This window comes from Perca fluviatilis, chromosome 8, assembly GCF_010015445.1.
Source record: "Perca fluviatilis chromosome 8, GENO_Pfluv_1.0, whole genome shotgun sequence".
In the NCBI taxonomy this organism is placed as follows: Eukaryota; Metazoa; Chordata; class Actinopteri; order Perciformes; family Percidae; genus Perca; species Perca fluviatilis.
Window position 1 is genome coordinate 36,654,700 of NC_053119.1, and position 11,530 is coordinate 36,666,229.

An 11,530-nucleotide genomic window follows, 5' to 3' on the forward strand; every position below is an offset into this window, starting at 1 on the left:
TGTTGAATATGTCTTCATTTCAGATCGACGAAGGTCAGTTTAAAAGATTTTCGTCAGATTTTGAGAGGCGTTCGTCACTCATCCCGCTTGTTATTTCCGGGTTAACGGTGAGTCTGACTGCCCGCCAGCAAGTCAGGTCGGCCAAAATGAAGGCTGACGGCTCCATCGACGGACAACGGCACGGAACACACCGAACAGACTCGAGTCACTGACCTCGCCAGACTGTCCGACGGCCGATTATCGGGTTGGTGTGTCAGGGCCTAAAGCAACTTGTGGTTGAACTTCATTCAACACATATATTGACTACATAGAAGCAGGGCAAATAGACCATTGCATATCACAGTATGTTTAAATTAGTATTAAAAATCAAGGCCTAGAATGACAGGGATCCATCTTCTCACGAACAAAGGAACTTTAAACTGTAAAATAGCAGTCATATTTTCCATTGTACAGACCTGTTTGATTTTTTTTATCCACTGAGCTATTGTAGGGGGGCTAGGCTTCATCCAATTACTAGTGATCATTTTTCTTGCTCCCCCACTAATTCTTTAAAGTGTCCTTTGGGTTTTGTGAAAGGCTCTATATAAATATATGTTATTATTATTATCATTATTATCTCATAGTGGGAATCAGGGCACACAGGCTGCTAAAATCACAGAAAACACTGTTTCACAGTAAACAAAAAAAAAAGGAATAATTACTGTAGTTATCAACAGCTGAAGTGAGATTTATCACATTAGTATACTTTATATTATTAAGATTATGTAACTCACTCTTTGAAGTAAAAGCAATGACAGTTTAAGACCATAATAATCAACCTACCAGGACCATTATTCATATCTGCGGTTGTTTTGTTTTCTATTACAGTGTGACAAAAAAGATATGAGAAAGAATTACATGAAAACCAAACGCTTCAAAGTAAGTAACTAGAGCTGAGTCGATTTTTTAGTGTGTTCTGCTTTTCTTCACTTATTATGTAACCGTTGAATCAATCATTGAAGCACTTCTGTCGGTGAGGTGGTACCTTCCTGTTTTTCAGTTTGATGTAGCCAGCATTGTTCCCCTGGAGCTCTTCTATTTTAAAACTGGCATCAACCCTCTGCTTCGCTTACCCAGGCTGCTGAAGGTGAGGTTCATTACTGTATAGTCTACCAATTTTCCTTTGACAGCCCATTAAAACCTGTTACAGTATCCGCATTCTGGCAACCAACTCATTAAAAATCCTTCCATAAAAATGTACTAAACGACACACAACAACGTTCCATGGACAGTATCAAATATAGTATCAGTAAGTGTGACACCAATACAAAGGAGTTTATTTCCAAGGCTCTACGAATGCGTTTTAGGCAATCTGATGTAAATGATTCAGATATCACTTTTTCAAATGTTTGATAGACAATTTTCAAACCAAACTCTTTAACCCTTCTCTAGGGACTTTTTTGGCTTCTAATTATTATTTTTCAAATTTTGGAATTTCAAACTCAGCTCCAATAATAAGTCTGTAATAAACTGTAATAAAACCCACACCCATTGCAGCATAATCCCATACGTTCTATTACATCAGGCTTTCAGTCTAGAGCCCTGGCTTCATAATAGTTTTTACTATTTTCCACCAAATTGAAAGCCTGGGAAAACCCTGACGAACTTCCGGCAAATTTGAGATTTGCTCTGCAAGTCAGTCTGGCCAAGAGCCCATTCAAGCCCATTTCCAATTTTTCCAAATCAAGGCACCAATTACAGCCGTTGAGACGGGCTTTACACGATGACGATCGTGTAAATCGCTGGTTGAGATGTTTTTCCGTTGCTCTGATTGGTTGAAGGACTATCCAATTGCGCCCAGAGGCATTTGAGTGGCGTCCATTGGTGACGCCCCTTTGGAAATGGGCTGTGAATGAACCTTGCCCAGACCCACTGTATTATGTAAAATATGAAAATGCACCAAATGTTGGTGTGTGTGTCCCCCTAAGAAAATCAACGGTGGTATTATTCAAAGAAATTGGCATTTAAAGGGTTAAAATTGTGAAAACAATTTAATATTTGGTAGTTTAATCAGGACCGATGCTGGTTAAAATAATATTAATATATCATTTTATGGCAGTTTTTTTGCGTGGACATTTTTGACCTCGAAGGAAGCAACTTTTTAAAGTGAGGCACAAGGGTTAAATAATTTACTGTTTTCTATCAATGCCTCCTCAGATCAACTCCTTCTTTGAGTTCAACGAGCGTCTAGAGGCCATCTTGACCAAAGCCTACATCTACAGGTCAGCTGCAGCCTGTTGGTATCTTACTGTACTGCCAAATGTCCTGTACTGAATCCTCTCTGTTCTATCTCGCATCACTTTTTCTCATTTTGTCTCGCTTCCTTACGATAAACACAGATGGACAAATAACTGGTTTTAAATGTGTTGTTCCCTCACACTCTGTGTCTCTCAGGGTGATCCGCACCACCACCTATCTTCTTTACTGTCTCCACTGTAATGCCTGTCTATACTACTGGGGCTCTGACATGATAGGAATAGGATCCACCAAGTGGGTGTACAATGGACAGGGCAACAGGTTGGTGGGATAAACACATACACGCAAACCACACACAACTTCTTTTTTTTTTTTTGTCTTGAAGATTAGGACGAGGTGTTTAAAGGTGATTGACTAGTGCACAGCTGTTGAGATAAAACAGAAATTCCAGACCCAAAAGGAGCAAAGTGAGCACCAATGAAGAAGATATCAACTCACATAAATAAATAAAAAGCTCACTCTGCTTTGTGATATTCACACAAACTGTCTACAGTAATTCTCCCCTGGTCTGTTCTAGTAGCATCTTTTGACGTATATTTGACATCTCATTCATTTTAAAACCTATCATGATCAATTGAAGCCATGTTCTTGTTCTGCCTTTTTCTAATGCCTCCTGTCTTTGTCTCTACTCAGTTACATTCGCTGTTTCTACTTTGCGGTGAAAACCCTGATCACCATTGGAGGTCTGCCAGATCCCACCAGCCTGCCCGAAATGATCTTCCAACTCATCAACTACTTTGTTGGAGTCTTTGCCTTCTCTATCATGATTGGACAGGTAGATATATAAATATAATGGAGACATTTGTGCCTTCCACATATATTCAACATTAAAGCTCCAGTTTGTAATCTATAGTTCATATTATGCACTTCATGAATCTTTATATGTCATGAATCTCTTTGTGCAAAGATCGTGTTAAATTGGCAAACATGTTTTGTCTCTCAGATGCGTGATGTGGTTGGTGCAGCCACAGCAGGTCAGACCTACTACCGTACATGTGTGGACAACACTATCAAATACATGTCCTCCTATCGCATCCCTAAAGACGTGCAGAATCGTGTCAAAACCTGGTACAACTACACCTGGCAATCACAGGGCATGCTGGGTAAGGAGAGCATTATTCTGTGCTCCTTCATATGTATTGTATGTATCATATGTATTCATCTGATCTCACGGTCCTATTTTACCTCTCGTCTGCATTTCAGATGAGCAAGAGCTGCTAACTCAGTTGCCAGATAAAATGCGTCTGGACATTGCTATAGACGTCAACTACTCCATTGTCAGCAAAGTCCCACTTTTTCAGGTAGGAATTCCTAAAAACACATGAAAGAAAATAGCACAGTATACCTAAAGGGATAGTTCAGATTTTTTGGAGTGGAGTGTATGAGGCACTTTATCCATAGTCAGTGTATTACCTACAGTAGATGGTGGTCAGCACACCCCCAGTGTGGAGAAGCAGACAGGAGGACATACACGGAAGCTAAGCAATGTACTGCTGTGGACGGGAGCAGTTAAACATATTTTAGCCACCTAAAAAAAAATCAATGTGAGTTTAAGAATGCGCTATATTTAGAATATTTTTACTGTTTAACCTTGCTGTCAGACGGCCCTTTCCGATTGGGGAACTAAGGCCTCTATTTTTGCTCTCTTCAAAGCCACCAGACTCCTTTGACAAAAACCTGTTTTTAATACCTTGCAGAACACAGGAGTTGCTGGTCTACCGTTGCCTTGATCGGTTAGTTTGTTTGTTGTGTGACTTTGGTGTTTTAAAAGGGTAAGTTTGGATTCACCAAAGTCACACAATAACACAAACAAACTTTCCGATCAAGGCAGCGGTAGACCAGCAGCTTTTGTGTTCCTGAGTGGTAAAATTACTGTTTTTATCCAAGGAGTCTGGTGTATCTAAAGAGAGCATAGATAATGACTTCAGTTCCCCATTGGAATGGGCTGTCTCACCGCAAGGTTAAACTGTGAAAATATTCTAAATTTGGCGTACATTTAAACGGAAAACTGAATTTTGTTAGGTGGGCCTTTTTTTAGGTGTGTAAAGTACGCTTTTCTGCTGCCCCTGTCCACAGCAGTATATTGCTTAGCTTCTGCGCCGGTACTCCTGCTGGGGGTGTGCCGACCGTCATCTACAGTAGGTAATACACTGACTATGGATAAGTAGGCTACCTCATACAACCCCACTTCAAAAAATCCGAACTATCCCTTTAATAGAGAAACCTACAGTGCAGGAAGTCAGACATTGATCAGTGAGTATCCCATCTGAATGCAAACAGCCTTTTCACCCAGTTGTGTTGTAAAGTAAGTGCACTCGCCATATAGAGCTCAGCAAGAGACCACTGTTTTCTCTTTTTTTTTGTCCTCCCTCTTGACAGGGTTGTGACAGACAGATGATCTTTGACATGCTGAAAAGCCTACGCTCTGTAGTCTACCTGCCCGGTGATTATGTCTGCAAAAAGGTAAAAGGCAAACTTGCCTGTGTTCTGTTTGTAGAAGACAACTGTATGTGGCAACTCTTTTTCAATTTCTTTGCCATTTGTATGGCTCTCTCCTTCCTATCGTTTGCCTCTGCGTCTCTCTCTTTTCTTGCGCAGGGCGAGGTGGGTCGGGAGATGTACATCATTAAGGCAGGGGAGGTGCGGGTGGTTGGAGGACCGGATGGGAAGACAATTTTTGTCACTCTCAGAGCAGGGTCAGTCTTCGGAGAAATCAGGTAAAGTGATTTTTACAGGTGCCAATATATGTTGTTCAATAGAACAGGATTTCTTACCTATCTAAGCTGCCATCTCTGACAAATATATCTTAGAACAGGAAAAGTGTGATATTCACACTTCAAGGTTTGGTTCTAAATCTTTTGCATGAAATCCAAACAACAACAGCTGCTTTCCAGAAACTAAAATATCAAACGTGATGTAAAATGCCGTTTTTTAACCATCATTTCTCTGATTGGCAGTTTGCTTGCAGTAGGCGGGGGTAACAGGCGCACAGCAAATGTAATCGCCCATGGATTTGCCAATCTCTTCATCCTGGACAAGAAAGACCTGAATGAGATCCTGGTCCACTATCCCGAGTCCAAGAAACTGCTCCGCAGAAAGGCCAGGTTAAACATCTATTGCACTTACACATTAGCAGCCGTTCTCACTCGCAACTCGTCACATACTGACGCTTTGTCAGTGGCTCTAAGCGTCAGATACAGACGCATAAGGTCCCTTTAGCGTCTATACGGGACGCACCGGACACAGCAATTGCTTAACCGCGATGCTGTAAGATGGTGTAGTATGAAGAGCGACAATGGTAGGGAGTAGTATAAAAGGCAGGGTTGGTATTTCCAATGTACACTTTTTTTATACAGTGTTTACATAGATAGATAGATAGATAGATAGATAGATAGATAGATAGATAGATAGATAGATAGATAAATAGATAGATAGATAGATAGATAGATAGATAGATAGATAGATAGATAGTTTGATAGATAGATAGATAGATAATCCCAAATTGGGAAATGATTCTGTTAATATATATATACATATATATATATATATATATATATATATTTATGTATACAGTATATATACTTAGAAGGATAAAAAGAATAAAATGGTCTACAATAACTTATGGGCTCTGAAAAAAAGAGCGTAGAAGATTCATCATCTTTAGCTGCTGTAATCATGTAAAAACACCCACCAATCACTACCTCGCAGTTCGCTTGAAAAGAACCAATGAAATACCTCCTTGCCCCGCTGAGCGTAATCTACCCCTCCTGTGTACGGGTCTGACCTCATTGCACGTTGTCTCCGCATTGGTAACAGGACTTGTTTCAAACATTCGGTATGATAATATTAGGTGTTTGCTTGCCGGTGAATGAGAAATAAAGTAAAATTACGGCCCTTTCTTCGCTCTGCTCTGAAGCAGCTATGCAGCGGTGCCCGTGCATGTCTGTGTACGGGTCGGAGCCCTGATGGCAGGGGGGAGGGGTTAGACGGAGCCCCGAGGAGATGCTACTTTCAAATCTTGCTAGCTTTTCAACATCACCAACCCTGACTTTAAAGACTGAAACTGAAAGGAGACAGGTTGGGGTGGTGGATGGGTCAAACAATACAGGACATTTTTTACAGATGAGACTGGGGTCAGTGTCCCGTGTGTCACTTAAACATACAATCTTTTAACCCCACCCATGATCTTTTCCTATCCATAACTAAGGGGTTTACCCTGCATGTTGAAAAATGACACCAAGGGGTCCTGACCAAGCGTCATTATTTTACGAGTTGGGAGTGAGAATGTGTTGGTCCTGGACAGATGCATGTATATCCAACAGTACAGATGTAGTGGGGCCACCAGATCGAAAATGGACTTACATACAAAAGCCTTGTTGCTTTGTCTGAATATATGTAATTATTAGCAAAGTCATATACTGTCCCAATCACAGGAAGATGCTTACAAAGGGAAAGAAACCTGAGCCCAAAGAAGAGGCTAAGGATCCCCCTAAGTTCCCGGCAGCCCGCGTTAGGCCGGAAACCCCCAAACTGCTGAGAGCGGCCCTGGAGATGACTGAGAGAGCCTCTGGACTTAAAGGAGCTCTGGCTAAAGTCAAAGAGAAGACCAGCAAATCCAGTGTCTCATTACAGGTAAACACACACCTAAACAACAAACCAAAGAATAAACATATGCACATGTGATAGTGACAAGAGAGGAGGGTGAACTACTATATATAGTAGGCTAATCTCTTCTCTTCCAGCCCTCCATCTCCTCCTCCCTGCCTCCTCCATCTCCCACCTCGAGCGGACCTGACAGAGACGTGGACACACCGTCGCCCACGTCTGGCAGCCCTGCAACGTTTCGCTCTGCTTCCCGTTGCCATAACAACAACAACAACAACAATAACAACTTTGTGATGCCTCAGTCTGTATCACAGGGCCACAGTGACGCAGGAGACAGTGACGCAGGAGGAATGCTCGCCACGGACCAAAGAGAGGAGGGTGTTAGTGAGGTTGAAGGGAACGAGGGTGGAAAGAGGGAGGAAAAGAAGTTGTGATAATTCTTTAAAGGACAAGGGAAGATCCAGATCATAAAAAAGTGAGAACTGGAACAGAATGGTGGAATTACAGAGAGAAGGGGTTTTAAATGAACATGTACAAAACTGTCATGTCTTAACGTCAGCCTAATCTGCTAGTGGGAGTTGGGATAGCTTCATTGCAAAAATATCAAGGTAGGACTGTATTCCACTCTGACCTACTGTATGACTCATCCATTTTGCACGTTACAGCCTTGTAGCCCACTTTTGTGTCAAATATCAATGACATAACATTAGCTGTTAGGATGAGCTCTGTTTTACATCAGAACTTGTGTCACTCCAACCTTCAGGGGTCGTATTTCAGAAACTTCCTATTGTAACTCTTGAGATAAGAAGAGTCCAAGATGGGATTTTTCCCAATTTGGTATAACAGAAGCATATCCTAACTAACTTTAGGAGTCCTTTCTTATCTTACTTCATCCTATCTGATCTCAGGTTAGGATATCCTTAGTCTATATCCAAGATGTTCCATTTCCGGGATTGTTCAGGTGCCGCCAGAAATTCCACAGGATGTCTTTAATTTTGGCTGGATGTCCGTCACCACCCTCCTCTGACAATGCGAGACTAGGAAGTCCTATATACACAATCCAACATCAGTTATCAACTCTTGTGTCTGTTTCCGAGCAACCAAAGCTACTTTTCTCATCTCGCTGAGCTTGAAGCTTTAGTGCGTAACTTTTTGATATTAATGAACGTCCGTTACATTCAAGGCCATTGACAAATGAGTTGCTACAAAGCTAATTAAGATTATCAGCTCCACACAACTCTCTCTGTATTTCTCAGTATGACTATGTTCAGAAGACTGTGGCGTCCGGCGATTTTTGCGCGCAGAAACTCAAGCGAAAGAGTCCATCATGTTTTTTTAATCCTCTGTGGCCTCCTTGGCTACTAGCAACTGCATCGAGGAGGGGTTGGGGTTGTGAGCCATCAAGGAAGGCTTGTATCATGTGGACGTGCCGACAGTTTTGTTGTCATTACTTAGAATTCCTCATGGGGGTGACAGAAACTACGCACTATAGCTTTAACAACTTTGTAACTTTGTTGTTTTTTACATTGAAACATACAGTACATTGAAACAGCGAAAACAACAATGGACATTTGTCAGTTGTGCTACAATCAGGAGAGCCCCATGTCGCCGGGTTGGCCTTTTCCAAAGCTGGTCGCAGTTGCTCGGCTGCAGGATCATGGCCCAGGGAAGCCTAAACTGCAACACATTGTTAGGGCCTGCCATAAGCCTCTCAGTGAATAAGTTTCGCCTGCTGACATTTTGTTGGTTGTGTAAAAGCAATGAAAGAGCAGCCATGTGGATAAAACCAGTTAGCGAACACTACCTGGTGAAAACATGAAAGTTATGACAGCTCAGAAACTCAAGCGAAGATGATTGCCTCTTCTGAAGAGTCCATCATTTTTTTTTTATCCTCCGTGTCCTCCTTGGCTACTAGCAACTGCGTGGGGGGCGGTGCGCAATCACGGAAGGCTTGTGTCACGGAAGTGCGGAAGTTCTGGGTTCAATTCCCGCTGCGATAGATCAAGCAATGTGTCCGTGAGCAAGACACTTAACCCATAGTTGCTCCAGAGGCGTGTGTCCGCGTCTTTGGATAAAAGCGTCAGCTAAATGACATGTAATGTAATGTAAAGCTCAACGTTATCCTAAAGTTAAGAGAGTTTATTTAAGATTTTTGGAAGTAAGGATACTTGTTTAATAAACTTCCTATCTTAAGTTAGGATAAGAACATTGATTTATAAACTGTTCATCTGTAATGACTTTCCTAAATCAGGTCCTAACCCTACCACGGTTATCAAACAGTTTTAGACAGGATCTGCAAGTTAAGAAGTTTCTGTAAAACGGCCCCAGATCCTCTCTTCATTTTGTTCACATAATGCTTTGCAGTCTTCTTTCAACCTCCACACACTGTGTTCATCTTTATTAATCTCAGTAATATAGGAGCAAGCCATTCCTTGCCTGGTTACCTTTTCAGAATTCAAGCACATTTTTATCTACGCTGAGTTTACACTACTGAATTCAATGTAGCTATGGCAATGAGTGCATTCTGTGTGGGATGGCGTAGGTAAGCCATAACAGTGATCTTTGATCAGTGGTTTCTACAGAACTGAACTTCTTGTCTTTCTAAAACATACAAAAACTGTTTTTGCTGTTGTTGTCTGCTAACTGTTTACAGATTTTTTTGTAAACTTAAAGTGCTCATATTATGCTTTTTGGCTTTTTCCCTTTCCTTTATTGTGTTATATATCTTTTTTTGTGCATGTTATAGGTTTACAAAGTGAAAAAGCCCAAAGTCCACCCCAAAGTGACTTACCATCTCCAACAGAAAACACTGTTCACAAACAGCTCCAAACAGCTCTATTGTAGTCCAGCCTGTACTTCCTTGACAAACGTGGGTCACTTTGTAACACACGTTATAATGCTCGGCTAGCTGCTAGCGTAGCACGCCCTCATACTCTGCTTCTGACTGGCTAGTAGTGCTGACCTAGGTACTGCGCATGTGCGACTCCCAACGAAGATGGAACAGAAGTGAGATGTCTCACTCTGTAGCTAAAACGGAGAGCTCAACACACAGGGTGAAAAGAGGAGCTGCAGAAATATGCAGTACAACAAAAATATGGTGTTTTTTGAAAATTAAACCATGCAAACCTATTCTGATAAAACCTCTAAATACAATTATGTACCTGAAAATAAGCATAATATGAGCACTTTAAAAGAACAATTTGCCTTATATGTTTTGTCATTTACCTTTGTGTTGTGTTGGTGTTAGTAGCTTGCGCTGCTGATGTTTTAACAAGTTGGTTTGAACAACAGCACAGACCAAGTAAAGCAGCTGTATTTATGGTTGTAACAACATGATCATCAATATGTTACAAATAATGTTGACAGGTCAATGTAAAGTCATCCCATATTGTTCTATATAGATTTTCAGTCTTTGACCATCATTTGCGAGCTCAAACATCACCTAGCCTCTTATTACCTCAACACTGTATTCTACATGCTAAATCTCTAAGCAAAGTTAGATAATGACTAACTTAAAAATTTAGCCATCAATACACGTAATACCATTGCTTGACATATTTCACAACTACAGTTCATGTTTTTATGTTCATAATTTCTTTTGTTTCTTTTGTATAATGTAAATATATTAGTTTTTTTGAAATTTAGATGAATCACACTTTCCTGTTAATGTAAAATGACTGTACTGCCTCCCAGTGTCATGACATGTGCATACATTCTAATCATGCTAAATGTTTAATTTGTGCTGTAAATGTGTTTAGGACTCAGTAATAATGTAAGATTTATTCTTTTTGCATAGATGGTTTGATTATCGATACAGCCTCAGAAAACGGGCCTATAAACCAGCTAACCATACTGCCAGACAATCTGTAGAAAAGATTATCAATGTTGTTTTTCCTGTGTGTGTGTGTGTGTGTGTGTGTGTGTGTGTGTGTGTGTGTGTGTGTGTGTGTGTGTGTGTGTGTGTGTGTGTGTGTGTGTGTGTTATGTATTCTTCCGCACGCACAGACCTTTTGTTAGCCTGCTGACTCACTAGTGTGTATCAGACCCACTGGACTCACAGACCCCCTCCCCTCTGTAGAAGAGAGAGAGTGTGTGTGTGTGTGTGTGTGTGTGTGTGTGTGTGTGTGTGTGTGTGTGTGTGTGTGTGTGTGTATATGTGTCTGTGTGTGTGTGTGTGTGTGTGTGTGTGTGTGTGTGTGTGTGTGTGTGTGTGGTAAGAGTGGAGAAAAGTGCATATTGGACTTAAATGTGTGTGAGTGTAATAATGTCCTTAAACTTGATTTTGTCACTGATGTATCACTGATGTCTTTTGTGAATAAATGATCTGTTTCAGCATATTTTGTGTAGTGGTGTTTTGTATAGTTTTTATTGACCATTTAGAGTAAAAAAAAATAAAGGCCTGACACACAACATCAATCAAACTATTTCTCACATGAAATCATCATACAAAAAAACTATTCCAGTAAAATTTGGGGAGTGGGGGCGGCCGTCTAGGCAGTGATCTCATTTACCACAAATCAAAACAGCAAAAACTAAAGAGGAAGCAATTATTTGATGCTGTTCTGATTAAAATGTGGTTACTGGTTTAACCCATAGACTGTATAAAATAGCCTAGGTTTTAAACACATTG

General features: G+C 40.9%; 1 protein-coding gene across 1 annotated transcript in view; it reads left to right on the plus strand.

Annotated features, from left to right (window-relative positions):
- The window catches only part of LOC120564181 (cyclic nucleotide-gated cation channel beta-1-like), a 36,909-nt gene extending 28,802 nt beyond the window's left edge, over positions 1-8,107 (plus strand). Inside the window, exons 25-36 of the mRNA XM_039808965.1 lie at positions 868-918; positions 1,040-1,126; positions 2,197-2,261; positions 2,434-2,556; positions 2,929-3,070; positions 3,239-3,398; positions 3,499-3,596; positions 4,675-4,758; positions 4,894-5,012; positions 5,253-5,399; positions 6,729-6,927; positions 7,038-8,107. Of these exons, the coding sequence (XP_039664899.1) occupies positions 868-918; positions 1,040-1,126; positions 2,197-2,261; positions 2,434-2,556; positions 2,929-3,070; positions 3,239-3,398; positions 3,499-3,596; positions 4,675-4,758; positions 4,894-5,012; positions 5,253-5,399; positions 6,729-6,927; positions 7,038-7,334 (1,572 nt within the window). The 3' untranslated portion in view covers positions 7,335-8,107. The remainder of the gene's footprint in view (positions 1-867; positions 919-1,039; positions 1,127-2,196; positions 2,262-2,433; positions 2,557-2,928; positions 3,071-3,238; positions 3,399-3,498; positions 3,597-4,674; positions 4,759-4,893; positions 5,013-5,252; positions 5,400-6,728; positions 6,928-7,037) is intronic.
- The last annotated feature ends 3,423 nt before the right edge of the window (positions 8,108-11,530 follow it).